Source organism: Natrix helvetica (genome assembly GCF_964273705.1).
Source record: "Natrix helvetica genome assembly, chromosome: 6".
Taxonomy (NCBI): domain Eukaryota; kingdom Metazoa; phylum Chordata; class Lepidosauria; order Squamata; family Natricidae; genus Natrix; species Natrix helvetica.
Genome location: NC_138553.1, coordinates 86015498 through 86031926, shown reverse-complemented (window position 1 = coordinate 86031926; position 16429 = coordinate 86015498). Strand labels below are relative to the sequence as shown.

The 16429-nt window shown below is 41.8% G+C and overlaps 1 protein-coding gene across 7 annotated transcripts in view; it reads right to left on the bottom strand.

Annotated features, from left to right (window-relative positions):
* Positions 1–16429, bottom strand: part of PCLO (piccolo presynaptic cytomatrix protein) — a 100679-nt gene that overhangs the window by 77297 nt on the left and 6953 nt on the right. For all 7 annotated transcript variants that reach the window (XM_081956894.1, XM_081956896.1, XM_081956897.1 and 4 more), the window contains exon 3: positions 8812–10140. In XM_081956894.1, coding sequence (XP_081813020.1) covers positions 8812–10140 — 1329 coding nt within the window. The remainder of the gene's footprint in view (positions 1–8811; positions 10141–16429) is intronic.

The window sequence follows — 16429 nt, the reverse complement described above, 5'->3', positions numbered from 1 at the left end:
TTTGGTCCTATTCGGCATCCTTATTCAGCCCTCCTTTAGCGAAGATTTTTCTTTTCAACTGGAAAATCTGGACCATTTCATTCTTAATTGTTATATGCTACACAGTGATACCATAATACTCATTGTTAATTGGTTCCAGGAGACACGCTGTACCAAAAATGATGAGTTACAAACAAAATTTTGCCATAAGGAATAATGCAGTGAATCACAAGGCAGCTGACAGTGACAAGTTCTAACTTGTGCATTAAGTACCAAACAAATGAATACCAGGACCAAATATTTACATCAAAATGCACTGAATACCAAATTTGATGAGTTTCAAAGCAGCTGAGTACCAAGATATTACTGTATGATTTTTTGTCTTTTTATATGATTTGATTGCTTTACCATTAAAGAACTGTCTGACTGTCTGTCTGTCTCATTCTCTCTCCCTCCCTCCTTCCCTCCTTTCTTTCTTTCTTTCTTTCTTTCTTTCTTTCTTTCTTTCTTTCTTTCTTTCTTTCTTTCTTTCTTTTTTATTATATATAAGCAAAAGGCAAAAAGCCTACTCTATTGGCCACATGCCAGTAAATCACAAACTGACAGGTTGTAAGATACTTCATTTTCTTTCTTTTTCCAAAAGCTTCCAGGAGTAGAAGCACCTCTGACATTTTAGAAATAGTTGCAAAAGTTCGGATCCTGTTTTAACTGCCAAGAGATATTCTTGCAGAGACCACTACAAATACTGCCACGTGTGTACTTGTAGGGAAGGGATTGACCACAAACGTTAAGAGGCAGGGACAGAGGTTCTTAAACCGGGGTGGGTGGAGGGAGAATACCTTCAGGAAGGGAATTGGGCCATGTTCCAGAAGAGGTCGTGCGATAATTTGGGATTGCTGGTTAGTGACCTGAGGGTCCACTTTGGGACTGCTGTTGTAGTACAAAAAACTTGTGTGAAAAACTGAGTCTGTTTTTTTTTGGGGGGGGGGATGGTGGATGGGTGGTAATTACCTTCTTTGAGACCAAAAGGGTCATTGGATTAAACAGTCTAAGATCCACCAGGGTTGGATGACTATAACTTAGGAATCCAGTTGCCTTACTAGCACTAGCAACAATTTATGCCAGTAAACATTTGCACAGCTTCCATCGGAGGGCTGAATGCTCTACCTCACCCAACTGGCTCCAACGGTTTTACATTTAGTTTGTTTGGGCCAAAATGTGCAGCCAACTGGATGGCAAAATGGATCCAATTGAAGTCCGAAACTCCCCAATTGGCATCAAATCCATTGACTGTTGATGCTCCAAATGGATTAATTTAAATGGCTGCATTTATGTTCTCCCAAGGGACATTCTCCAAGGACAATGGATAATCAGCAGCAGTCAAAAGCCTGGCCTTTCATGCAACCTTCCCTCTCTCTGAGATCTGGAAGGAGTTAACAGATAGTAGCAGCACCTAGAGACAATGGTTTTACTGCTTCTCAAAAGGGGTTTCTGAAGACATCAATCTCAATTTTAAAATGTCACCACAAGATTTATGTATGGAACTGATGCGGGAAGCCAGCAATGTCTTATGAGGTACACAAAATAGGAAGGGGAGTCATTCATCTCGAGTCACATGCTTTCCTAAAACAATATTTTTTATATTCATATATACGAAAACAAATATATATATAAGGGTATGTACCAGTAAGGGTATGGCTAGCTGATGAGAGCTAAATAGCTCGAAATGGATCTATACTAGTCTCCCTTCATTTAATCAGCACAAATACAACATATATATATATATATATATATATATATATATATATATATATATATATATATATATATATATATATATATATATATATATATATATATATATATATATATATATATATATATATATATATATATATATATATATATATATATATATATATATATACACACATACATACACACACACACACACATACACGTGAAAATCTACGAAAACATACATACATACATACATACATACATACATACATACTTGCATATATATTTGTTTGTTTTCATAGATTTTCACAGGTGTACCATAGGTATGCTGGTCTTGTTGTATTCAGGTCTTTTCCCGTGTAAGATTGATATTGTCTTGGCAACATTTCGGCTAGGTCTCACTCACCATCTTCAGGCTGGGTTTAGTGAGACCTCGCCGAAATGTTGCCAAGACAATCTCAATCTTACACGGGAAAAGACCCGAATATATATTAGCTTCCTGCAGAGTTCTTTATTATTACCATGATATGTGAGAAAAAGCTAATTTCTGATGCTCAGAGGTTTTATGCTTCACCTCAGAGGTGTGTATGCTTGGAGGTGTGTGTCTAAGGGCAAAACCTGCAGCTCACTAATTGTATAAAAGCAGAGCAAAATAGGCCCCTCCAGTTTTTGTAAATGACACAGGTGCTGCAATCATGTTCAATCCCACTGTACTAATATTACCCTGCCCTGCCCTGCTCTCCACAACACAATCTACAAGGATGCTGAACTACATTTATAAGAATGTCATCTCCTCTTTTAACTCTACAATGAGTAAGTAGAGAAACACCCATTTTCATGGCAACTCCTTATTTATAAAAGTGACTATTGTTTGTGCCTGCGCTCAGATCCTGAACGTCTGGAATGTGTTTATAGGCCAAAGTAATTTCCAACCCAGGATGAGTTATACATCTTTATATTTTCTCTGTTATAAAAATAAAAAGCAGACATTATTTCTCCAGAAATTGGATATGTCTACCATTAATATGCTTTTATGTGTTGGCCAGAAAAGCAAGGAGTGAGCAAGATTCCTATAAAGCAAAAAAGCCACAAATAGTATCTCGGCTGCTTAAATATCTGGCTGAACTCTCGTTTTTTTTTTTTTTTTTAACAGACAGACAGATGGATAGAATTGAGGGTGGGGAATCAGGGTTTTAGGAGGAATATCCAGGACTCACAGATTGTGTTTCCCTTCTGTTCAATCATTTCTGATTCTCGGAAATTGCCTAGACAGGCCCCTGCATTTTTCTTAGCATGAGTTGTTTTCAGCATGGTTTGCCCTTGCCTCCTTCCTAGGGCTGAGAGAAAACGACTGGCCCAAAGTCACCCAGCTGGCTTTGTGCTCAAGGCTGGACTAGAACTCACAGTCTCCCGGTTTCTGCTGGTCCCTTCACCACCACATCAAACTGACTCTCCAAGGACTCAGTGGAGGCTCCACTTATCAGCCCTTGCGGTTTCATACTTTCTCAAGCAGGCAGGAAGAGAGAAATAAAGCTCTCTCTCCTTTCCTTTCCTGCTTCATTAGAAACTACAGCAAGGGATAGTGGAGACCGCAGTCATCTGGAGACAGCAGAAGAGAAGAGAAAGGACAGGGGAAGATTACAAAACACAAAAGGCCGTGGGGGTGGGGGGGAGGGGGAGGTAGTGTTACACAAGTATGCTCTCAGGTTCGGCTTATGGTCACTCACTCACACACTCACAGGCCTGGAGAATTGTCACACTCAATCCCAAATCAAATCAGTGAATTTAAAAACACAGCAAACTTTTACTGATACTGTATATTTTTGCTCGCTCTCTCTCTCTCTCTCTCACACACACACACACACACACACACACGCACACACACGCACACAATCATCCACACTTACCCAGCGTCCACTAAGGGGCTGGGCAGTCTCCAGGACCTCCAGGGCTGGTGGGGGAGGGGTCTCCCACGTGCTCCGGCCCAACATCTGTCCCGTCGTTCCCTTAACTGACTCGCTTCCTCTCCTTTCCCTGAGGGAGATTTTCCTGGATTTCCTCCGCCCTGCTCACTTGCCTTCGCCTTCTCTAGGCCGTGGTGGCTTCGGCCTGGCCTCTCAGGAGCACCATCAGTCACGGGCGCCTTGGGGGCAATCCTGAAACATCTGGAGCCCCACTGGAGCACTGACCATTTCTTTGCCAGTCAATCGCCCAAGGAGGCTTCACTCGGAGCATCCTGCGTCGAGGTCTTTCACCCCAAACATCCACATCTGCCCATCCAAATCCTTGGGAAACAATCGATAGTTGGGCAAAAATACCAAATCCCACCTATAAAGGTATGGCCGACCGTGAGACCAGCCGTAATAATAAACAAATGACCAAATACTAGGATTAGCGTACAACAGCAACGATCGTAAAATAATTCTGAAGCAATGTAAGCACATTGACCAATCCAAATAAAACATGATAATAGCAGGAGGTTAAAAAAAAGCTTAGGGCAAAATACAAGTAAAATATTCAAACGGTAGGCCAAAATCGTTTTTGTTTAATATTTAACTCATGTTAAGAAATATAAAATAAAAAAATACTTTTTAAAATTAAAATAAATATGAGCCGAAAAGAATGCTTGCAGATAAATATGTATTAGTCATCACTACATTTAATGAAAGATGCATGGATTATAAGGTTAAAAAAGACAGAAAACAGTTCTTGACAATAAAACCATTTTTAAGACAAAATGGACATTGGTGAGGATAATGGAAACTTGATTTTGATTTCATTAGTGATCAAAAATATTGAAATAAATCAATTCCACGTTTCCAGCAGAAATTGAAATCTAATTGGCTCCACAACTCAATTCACCATTGCCCAGGATAGATTAATCTTGATTTTGGAGTGTCATAATGCTAAGCAATCACAGCATATGCTTTTCATGTTTCACGTTTTTTAATCTTTGAAAATGGTTGTTTTCTTTCTGCAGGTAAACACTGAGAATGTTACCCTGCCTATTGTTTTCCTACTCGAAATGGCCTCTCGAAGGCAGGGCCCACAGCAAACACCAAGTAAATGTGACACTGTAAAAGCAAAAACGCTGAATTGAAAGAAAAAAAAAACTTGCTTTGTGAGCTTCGGGCAGAAAAATTTCTGCCACTGCAATTTAATGTTTCCTAAGTAATAACAGCTAAAAGGATTTATGTGTAAAATGTAATGTAAAATTCAGCAAAACGGAATACTCCAAACTTACGTAAGAGCATGCATGAAAAAAACAGCCAGAGGTACTAGACATTTAAAAGATCCAAAGAATCTGGGACAGGAGACCTTGCAGAACTCTCACAAGTCCTTCAAATGTCTAGCAGCAGCAAACTCGGGCATGGGGGGAGCCTATTCGGAAACTGAACTCTCTGGAAATTCAATTGCTCAGGACCATAAACGTCTTGGACACCAACTTTCAGGTAATGGTGAAAGTTGCCTTATGCAACTACAAAGCCTTTGCTTGTCTCCAGCCGTCAGCCAGGTGAGTCCCTCCAGATTGTTGCCAAGGGACTTCCAAGAGGTCATGCCCAACCTGGAAGGGGCGTTTCCTTGCCATCTTTGCCAGATCTGTTTTTACAATATCTGCCAGAGCTAGCATTTGCTTAACTGTGGCAGTTCCGATTGCCCAGGGAGTTCAACTATTCAACTATCCTATTCCCAGGGCCAGAATGACAGAAAAATCCACTGGGCTGCCTGACACCTTTAGGGAGATGCCCAACCTCATATCTGATTGTCATCCATTTCTGGCACCGCAGAATGCCTCTTCCCTTAACAGCTGCAACACTATTGCAAGTCAAAAATTCAGCATGCATCCATTTTCCTGGTACAGCCAGGCAATGATAGAATAAAAAGGGAACAGGGTTTAGTCATCGAGTTCAGCCTTTCTTGTAGTTATTAAGGCCCTGGATTTCTGCCAAGAAGAAACTGGCTCCAGGGGTCAGGGAACACATGGATTAAATGAAGTAACTGGCAATAAGTACATCCTTGCAAGCTGTAGTTGCCACTTGATAAACCAGCAAAGCAGAATATATACAACTGCAGAAACTCGTCTGAAAGGAATGGGTGGCCTTGCAACATTATGTTCAAAAGTGTTTGTTCAGATTGTGTGATGGAATCTGCGCCTGCAGGAGCAGTGTGTGTGTGTGTTTGTGTGTGTGTGTGTGTGTGTGTATTAGCAATGCAGAGCTTTCCCAGAAAGACGCCTGGGTTAAGAGCTTCCACAGTCTTGAGTTGCATGGGAGACAGAGGAAGAGGCCCAGGATAGCCACATCCTAGAAACTCTCAGGATATGTCTAGTAGGTTAGAAGGTTTGGCTCCAGTTGGCCAACGAGTAAAGAAATAAAGGATTGGACTCAACCGGATCTCTCTGTCTCATCGTTGGGCCTGACCCTGGCAGACTGCACCCTTCCTCTATTCCGAGAGGCATTTACTTTGCTACGGAACTCAGCCACAGATGGAGCCAGAGTAAACCAGAGAGAGAGAGAGAGAGAGCTGCGGGTTGGTCCTGCTGCTGCACTGTCCACCAGAAGTCCTGGTGGCACTTGGAAGAAGAGGACAGCTGAGGCTCTGGGTTGGATCATGCCTACATGACCCTCTCGTGGATGCCATCATTTCTCAAGGTTTATGGAGGAGTTGAGAAAAAATGAAATGGGAGACGTCTAGAGTGTCGCTTGGGATTCGACTGGGAATGCATTAAAGCCGCTGTCAAAGCCTACCTTGTGGCAATAAGGCCGGAGAACCAACAATAGACCCAGCACATAGTAGTGACTATAGCAAAGAGCAGAGCAAAGAAGTTCTACAAGGCTCTTTGCCAAGTTAGGAAGTAAATTCCTTGATTAAATGTAGCTGGCCACAGCCTCATTTAAGAGACAGCTTTGACGCATGATCTCGTCAGGATGAATTTACACACACACACAAATATAAATGGAGAACATAGACTAACAGAGTTGGGAGGGACCTTGGAGGTCCTCTAATCTAACTCCCTGCACAAGCTGGAGACTATATCATTTCAGATAAGTGGCTGTCCAGTCTCTTCTTGAAAACCTTCCAGTGATGGGTAACCCACAACTTCTGGTGGCAAGGCGTACCACTGATAGATTGTTCTCACCATTAGGAAATATCTCCTTAGTTCTAGGCTGCTTTTCTCCTTGATTAATTTCCATCCATTGGTTCTTGCCCTGCCTTCTGGCAAGACATTCAACAATCTCTTGTTGAAATCAACTGTCTAATATCTAACTCTTGTTTAATGTTAGTGTGAATTGTGAATTTTTGTCCTCTGACCTAGACTTAAATACTCTGACACGCTGACCTATATCTTGGAACTCTTGACTGGATTTTGAGTAGTCTTCTGCAGGCTCCCATTAAAAGCTAACCACTCAGTCATGCTTCTTTCAGAGAATCTGATTTGGTTTTCATTCCTCATGTGTTATCTCCTCAATCTTGACAAAATTGCTAATTTCTACGGCAAATGTGTATGTGAATGTATAATTGAAACCAGAAGTGAGCAGGCGGCTATGTCATCAGGCTTAAGGGCCCTAAGGGAATGTTGAGTTGTTGAGGTGGCTTCACTGTTATTAATATCTGCCATTCTCTCATCCCCTTTTTAAAATTATAATATTAATTTTTAAACTGATTTGTTTTTTATATTATTGTTTTTTTCCTAATGTGCACTGGCTAGAGTTGCATTTTGTGAGATGAGCAACTATGTAAATATGATGGATGAATAAATGGTTCCTGAGCTATGCTTTTTCCTGTGAAGACCCAAATACACCCATTACATTGAAGGCAAGAAGAACTACTGAGATATTCCCTCCATGCAGAAGTCTGGAAGCTGAGCAGAGGGTCTCGTAACCACATGCGCAGCTGTAAGGGGAAGTGGCCTTTTCTTTTAAGTGCAGAAAGGAGTGGACTTCCCTTTGGTGAATCAAAGGTTTGTCAACCTGTGTTCAGCCACAACTGTCAACTATCCAAGGCTAGCCAGGAACATCCACCTGTGTTGCTTTCCCTTCATTCCTTAGTGTACTGTACCTTTCCTCCAGGAGCTTAAAAGTTTGGTAATCTCCTCCCCCCCCCTTTTTTTTTAATCTCCCCAGAAGAATTTTGTGGGGGAAAAAAATGGCCTGAGGCAGAGGGGCCAGCAGGTCCAATCCAGCCAGAGAACATGGGTGGCCACAGTCGGCTCTTTCCAGCACCACAAAGACTCACCAATGCTCAAAGCTTTGAAGACTTCCCCCCAAATCTCATGTGCATCCTTACTAAGCGCCAGCCGGGAGACCATTTTTATGAGGAAATAAGGTTAAATCACAGCTTACACATCCAATTATCTTTTATGATAACGAAATGAATCTATCAAGAGATCTATCACAAGCTTTTAACAGAGGCAGAAGATAAAGTGCAGAGAACTACGAACGCCTGATCTTCCCTCAGCTACATGATTCAGCAGCATCTGTGAGTTTCAACAAGTCTATAAATAGCATGTGGGTTCTTAGCCTTTCAGTTCTGCAGATTACTAACAAAAACCCAGAACAGACCCGGTTGCATTTACTTGTATGGCATCCCTTTGGTATCTAGGCACTTGATATTAAATACCCAAGAAGTATCTTTTCTAAGGTGTTTGAGCACTCTCTTCCAATATCACTGGTGGAAACCCAAAATCAGAGGGAAGGTTGTGCTAGGCTCTCCGCCTAAGTGCAAGGCGGCTTAAATTCACCTCAGTCTTGACTTAACAATTCTCTTCGCGAAGGAAAAGTAGCTTTCATTGCGGGGTCTTTGCTCCCCTTTCCTTTCCAACACTATAAACTATATAAAGCATCAGCAATAAATTACTTTTAAGTTTTTACTTAAAACTTGCTCCATTGTTGAAATATAAGCAATATAGGGGATGAATGCTAGGGAAAGAAAGCACTGCATGTGGTACGTAATAAACTTTTAACCAAGCCACCTGAGTCATTTTCCTCCGACTAGGAAGGGGTCAAATAATTGATACGCATGGATTGGGTGGGGGGGGAGAAGCAACGTATCACAACCACAATGGAGTGAAAGAGAGCTGCGCCTACCTACCTCTGTGATGTGGGGCGTGGGATTAAATCCACAGAGGCTGCAAACCACAGTCCTGCACTCTGTGCACCTGTTGTAATTGGGAGGGTCTGTAGACCCCACATTGAGGCCAGTTTTGCAGAGAGGACAGAGGGAGACCAATGGGGGCCCTTGGGGTGCTTCCGGTGGCCCTGCCCTCTTTTCTCTCCCAGCCCCACCAGGCGCCTGGGAGGCCTGGGGAGGCAACGGCTTCTTCTCGGTCTCTGCCTGGCTGGCTTCCTTTTGGGAGGCTTTTTCTGCCCCAGGAGGCTTTGCTTCCTTCTTCGCAGGTGCCCCCTTAGGAGATGGTGGAGGGAGCTCTTTTTGCAGGGCAGGGGGAAGGGGCTGCTTGGAGGGGGCTGAAGGGGCAGGTCCCGGTGCCTGAGCTCCTGGTTGGCCTGATGTGGTGATCAAATTGGAAGCCTGGCTGAAAATGGAAGCCCCAAATCCAAACAGCTTCCCGGTCACCGTTTCCGGAGGGGCTGCTGGAAGTGACTTGGGAGCATCGCCTCCTGCATGAAGTCCGAAGCGCTTGGCTTGTTCCTGTGCTTTCGGAGGCGGTTGGGCCTGAACCTGAGGTCGGGTTTGGCTGGGCTTGGCACCCATTGAGGCTTGTTGGCCTTTTGGAGTCGATTTGGCATCTGGTTTGGGATTCCCCTGGGGCTGGATTTTCATAGAAGGTTCTTTTACTTCTGCTGTTTCAGCTTCCTTTTGGACCTTAGCATTTAAATCACTTCCAAGCAGAGAACTAAGTTTTGTTTCAGATTTTTGAGAAGACACTTGAGATAAAGTTTTGCAATCTGGAGCAGCAATTTTACCACCAGGTGCACGTTCGTTCTGTGGTAGCTTGTCACCTTCTGACCTCTGAAGGTCTTCCGCTTTATGTTGCGTGAGTAAAGGCTTGGAGCCCTTTTGTTTGGAATCCGATGGTGAAGGTTTAGTTGCGTCATCGCTTGTGAGTTCCTGAGGACTAGATTGCTTTTGTTTATCCTCGCTTCCTGACAGCTTGGCCTGGACGGACCTCAGGGTGGATTCTGCCAGCTTGGGTTCAGCAGGAAGAGACTCTGCTTTTGCAGGAGAAGAACTGGGCAGAGTCGCCTGCTTTGTTTGTGTTGGTGGCTTTTTCTGCTCCAAGGACTTGGTCGCATCATGTTTTAGAGCCGCTTCTTTCTTCTTCGTAGCTGGCTGCGGTTGAGAAGGTGCTTTGGCTGGAGTTTCGTGCTTGGGTACCGAAGGTCCAGAGGCATGAGCAGGAGCTAAGTCCCCACCTAAAGCTCTTTGCATCTGGCAGGTTAAACATAACCATTCTTTAATCTGTATGCATAATTAAAAAAGAAAACAAAACATCAAGACATAATTATATCCTCGGTACCAAAAGATTCTCTTTACATTATTTGAAAGAACTGATTGGATTTATTTTTGTTGCTTTCTTGTTACTTTCTTACTTTCCCTTCTTAAATTTCCAGATTCGTTTCAATAAAAGAATTATCTCACAACCAGTCCTGTGACCGTTAGCTACTTTATGATACCTTACCATTTCTGATCTGTTCTCTAAATCACGTCTTTAAAAGCATCAAAACCACATTTAAATTATTACCTTGTTATATTTGTGCTGATCGGTTGCAGACACATGGTCCATGCTAATTTTTTGTGGTGGAAATAGAGTCATTTGGAATTATTTTTTAAAGTCAAAACAGTTTGCAGAAAACATCTTTCAATCTTTCAATTCCACTCTTGATCTACCATCCATTGTCTTAGCCAAGACTTTTAAAGTTATTATGAGATTTAAGAAAAGTTCCCAAGGGGACGACAGGATTGGCAACCTAGGACTCAAAGGAAGGGATAAGCAAAGGAAGAAGAAACGGATGAAGGGAAACAGGACAAGAATCTTTGGATATTTAAGCAACTGCCATGCAAAGGGAAGAGTCGATTTCCTGTGATTGAAGAGGCTTATTGTGATGGTTGAAATTATGGAGCAGTGCATGCGAATGGAAAATCTCTGACTGTTATGTACTGTCAACCAGGTCGCCTCATGAAAGACTGAATAGCAATTTGTCTGAAATGCTTTAGCCCAGATCAGTGGGTTGGATGGGAAGACCCATGAAGTCACTTCCAGCTATATGATAAGCTTTACTTTTATTTTTATTAATGCTTCTGACCACGTGATAATGTTAATTTTCATTAATATTGCCCTCTGGAGTACAGAAATGTACGTAACAAATGAGAAACTGGTTCAGTTCCCATTGTTAGGTACCGGATTTATCACAAAACACTGGAAAACTGTATCCAGTAGATTCTCACTAGATCCCTAGCTTCATTGAATCACTAGCAAAGAACTTTGGAAAAAACCCTATATTTAAAGATAAATATATCAAAACTTTGTAATAATTTCTTAGCTATATTAACAATATTTTATTAATGAGATTTCAAACCAAAAATACTGAATACGATTATAATTTTTTCTGTTTCTCATTAAGAATATATATATATATATATCTTATTAGGCAGTGAATATTTCCTTTACAACTTCTACTTTTAGACAGAAGCATGACAGAAATTCTATAAGTATATTTATCATTAAACAAAGAGCGGAAAGGTGGAGTCCAAAGCAGTTTCTTAGGGCTCAACTCAACGTCCCTATTATCTCTTTATCTTCATGATTAATACGCTGTGTATGCAAGATCCATGGGACCTAGGGCTCCCACAGACCTGCTGTTTCCTAGTAACTATTAATGCAAGATAAATGATGTAACTAGATTACATTCATCTGGTTCGGCATGTCCACAACCCTTCAGGTAGAGATGGGCAGGCAGGAGGGAGAAATCCAATGCCATGACCTGTTTGCTTTTCAGATGTGAGGGTGAAGATAAAGGAGCCAACATACATCAGCAGTAGCCATGTGAACCTTGTAATGTTTGCTTAGGCAGTCAGATTGTCACCACTCCGAAGAATCTGTCTGCAATTGGAGACTCCCTAAGTTTTCAGTTCATTATGCAGAGCTTTATAGTTACAGCATAGCGAGAAACCCTAATGGAAGAAATTAGGCCGTGGTACCACAGTCAGTTACAGCAATTCAGCCTAGCCAAGGAGACCTGTCTTATACTATTTAAAATGTTATCCTTTTGCAACATTACTTAATTTATGCATTTCATGCGGCAGCATGCTCTACTGGCTAAGGGGGCAGAAATGCACACATCAAGTAGCTTTGACATATTACCCAATTTCCCTGAAAATAAGCCCTCCCCGGATAATAAGCCCAATCGGGCTGTTTAGCGAATGGACTAAATAAGTCCTCCCCGAAAATATTGCAACACAGCAGCAGCCATGAGGTGACTACGCTCACCGCCTCCTGCACCGCAAAAATAATAAGACCTCCCCGAAAATAAGGCCAAGTGCTTATTTCAGGGGTCAAAAGAAAATTAGACCCTGCCTTATTTTCAGGGAAAAACAGTACAATCAGGAACTCATTGAAACTTAAGCTACATGCATACTTCACTTTTTGAAGGCTTGCAGCATCTGTTTCTGGTTTTTAAATGAACTTATAAGAAAGTTAGTAGTTTAATATGCATGAGAAACTTGTAAGTAAAGCAATATTGATTTAAGATTTGGGACATCAGCATCATAAAAAAATCCCAGTAAACTCTTCACTTTTGGCATATAATTTCTCTCAAATACTTCTGTGGGAGAACTGAAGAGTTCAAATTCTAAAGATTATTGAAGCAAAATGCATTATCTTAACATTGTTTAGATGGACAAAGAAGCACCGTGTACGGCCCTTATAGATATCAGACATCAGTTGAGATATTTTATGTATGCATCAGTTGTGGGTTGCAGGCAGTACACCCCGGTACGGGCCTGCCCGAAGCACCGGGTACCGGTTGGAATGGGATCCGGAACCCACTACTGGTATGCATGTGTGTGTACACATATACACAGAAGTCCCATTAGGCTAGCTACCACAACAGGCAAAGTCCCTGTGCAAGTTCTAACCGAAAGAGCATCACATCATCTCCTCTTGTCACCCGAGTGTATTACCCTCTTGCCCATGGAAAATTAGAAGAAGAAAAAATCTAATCAGCGTATATACCAAATACAGCGCCAAAGGACATTTATCTTCTGTTGTGTCAGATGGAGTATAATATTCTGGCCTTCCGAGAGAGGATTAGCCTGTCTGACCTAAAATGGAACCAGCCACACTTCCTGCCAGTCTATTCCCTAGAAAACATCTCACATCATGTGACTCTGTTGCACCAGCAAGTCGTGGTTGCCAGGCAACATTGATACTGGTGCCGATGAAGATCTGAATTTGCTATCTTTAGGGATGCAGATTTGATGTGCAATTTGCTTGGGTGAAGAGAACTGATGTGAATTTTGATAGCGATGATACAATTACATGCTTTAAGAGATTTGTTCAAAATAATGAACTGATAAACCAGAAATAAAAATGGTTTAAAGACTCTTTAATAATGGGACCTTTTTCTGTGGAAAGCAAAAAAGATAAATCCTAGGGAGGGTTACTCAAATAACTCATAGGAGAATGATAGGAAAAATCCAAAAGAAAAGATATAATACATATAAAAGAAAAAAAAAGGAACTCAAGAGTAGGGGATAGAAGGACAAATAGAAAACTGATGAAAAATGGAACATCAAAGAGAGCAAGAGATGAGTTAAGAGAAAATGGCTAGGAAAGGAGGAAGAGAAAGAAGAGATGTATTAGTAGAAAATGAAATATGTTACTATTGCTAATGACATATAGTTAAATAAAATAACATTGTTAATTGTGGATAACCAATTAAGTAAAATGTTTGTTCTATTAAAATTGATTTGATGATATATGCTACATATAGAAATTAGAATAACAGATGGAAAATGAAATGGTAAATGTGGTATATTTTTCTGAAAGGGTGAAATATTGATATTGTCTATATGTTAAGAAAGATTGAAATTAGGATGGAAATATGGGAAGAAAATAATGGGGCTTAAATTAGAATGGTAATGTGATGCAAAACAAATTTTGTATAAGAGAGAATGTAAAGGGGGGTGGGAGGAACCTGGCCAACACTTTGTTCATAAAAGAAATTTAAAATGTGTAAAAAAAATTTATTACAAACAAAATAAATAATGGGAGCTGTTTCTGAGACGAGAGACTCTTGGCAAGAGATTGGCTGCCCCTAACTAAATCTGGAAAAGTCGTGTGTTGTAAGGGGCTGATTTTAGGAGCTTTAATATGGAGGCTGTGCAGGGAAGGGGAAGGAAGCCAAGAAGCGGTGAGCCACCAAGGAGTCTGAGAATGGGACTCGGAGGCACGCTTGGGATGAGAAGGAATCCCACAATGACCAAGTAAATGCAGGAAAGAACAGGACCCATGAGGCGGCCACGGCTGCTCCGCTGACTCCGCAGAAGCCCTCAGCACAGCCAGAACAAAGTGGAGCTGGAAGACTTGGTGATGGAAGATAGATATGATTTAGGAGGCATTACCAACATCTGGTCAGATCAAGCTCACGGATAGAATGCAAGGATTCAAGGATACACTTTATTCAAAAGGAACAGTCAAAATGGAGTTATGCAGCAGGTGGATAAAAGTGCATCTTAGCCACAGTTAACTTCTCGTTTTACAAATCTGTGGGGTGCAGGAGCCTTATTGCACGGCAGACAACAGAAATTAGCAAGAGGAGAACTGCTGTGATGAAGAGAAAAACGCTGACAAGTAGTGTTTTGTTGGATCTGTGTATTTTTGGTGTTATGCTTAAATGTTATATTCAGATAGAGAGATATTATGGACAAATAGATTTCCTTTTAAATTCTCTTCAGTTTTAAATGCATGGCACATTAAAATACTTTTTGCTAACACATTAGTCGTAATTTTACTTATATGCAAGTAGATGAACAGATACATTTTATTTTGCAAAGATACCGGTAATCCTTCTGCAAGTCTCTACAGACATATTACACGCCAACACCTAATATGAACCTTGAAAGAAAGAAGCATCTGATGTATAAACAACCCAAAAAACTTGGGCATGGATATAGAAAGGTAGTACTTGTCTGTCTTGAAACGTGTAAAATTAAGAGTGGAAGGAAGCAGGACCAGATCACAGGACCTTATCTAACTTCACAGAAAAATGCACAGTATATCCAAAAGAAATTTGGAGCAGATCTACAAACAATATAGCTAGAAAGTATTGAATTTAATATTAGTTCCACCCTAGAAAAACAGCCAGATTGTTTATTCCCTCTTATTACAGTACAATGCCTGAAACTGACAGATTTTTTTGAATTTCCTTAATTAGTTAATAAGATTTCATTTCTGGAAGCCATTGTGATGACCTTGTGCAAACCGCATCAATGACAGGCTGTCAGGATTTTTAAGCAAACCTGGCAAAATAGGGACCATTATAAGAATGTATTTGAACTTTGTAAGTACCTTACAAGGGTGTGAAATATATATTTCCTTCCGGGTGCAATTCCAGGTGTTGGTCGTCACCTTTAAAGCCCTTCATGGCTTGGGACCAGGTTGTCTGAGGGACCGTCTCTTGCCGGTCACATCTACCCGACCCACTAGAGCAGGGAGGCAAGGAATGTTGCCGGTCGCGACCCCTAGGGAGATACATCTGGCAGGACCCAGAAGAAGGAACATCACCCGCCCGGAGATTAGAGTGCCCCCACCACCACACTGTCATGCTCTTTTAGGAGGCCCTGAAGACCTGGTTCTGCCAGTGGTCCTGGGCAAACCAGAGTGGGTTGGAGCCAATTAATTGGCTAGTGTGAATGTGTGTTGTCACTGGGCCGGGTGGGTGGGGTTATTATTTTACTATATTTCTTTTAATTCTTTTTATTTCTTTTATGTGGGGTTTATATCCTTGTAAGCTGCCTTGAGTCGCCATGTGGCAGCAATATAAATTTTCTAAATAAATGCATACACGTGTCCTTAAACTCCAAGTGCCCCCTGCACAGACATGCCATCAAGGGCCTTGTGCCAATGGTGGAGCCCTGCCTGCTCCTCCTTAGAGGCTTAGAGCACTCAGTGGGCATAGATAAACTTGAAAACAGAAACCACGGTGAGTAGCTAAGACGAATGGAAAAACAGATGTTTTGTGATTTAACTGAAACAGAAATAAAAAACCCCTTCAGATTAGAGAGTCACACGTGCTTCTATGACTGACAGTCTCACGCAACTCCCTTCATAGGGTGGGCCTCCTCAGTTAAAGACCCAGTGCTTAGGGAGAACTGCTAAGGCAATCCCTTGGGCTGAGCGGCCCAAAGCCTTTGCTTTGGCTCATTTCAACGCGCCCCACATGTGGTCCTTCTGGGCTTTCTACAAGGGGCTCCCAGCATTTGCTGGTTCATACAGACGGACAAGACAGAAGGGACTCCTAGGGCTGGCTCCTTCTGCTGGCTCTTGTCCAGGGCAGGCATCCTACGGCCATTCTGGATAAAGGCCTGTCCAGTCTGGGAAGTCTCCAGTGATGGAGCACCCACCACCTTACGAGGCAAACTCTTCCATCGCTCAGGAGCTCCCGCCCTGCTGAGCTTGGGTCTCTCCCTCTGAAATTCCCACCCACACATTTTATGTCAGCTTCCTTTTATCAGATCTAACCCCGGA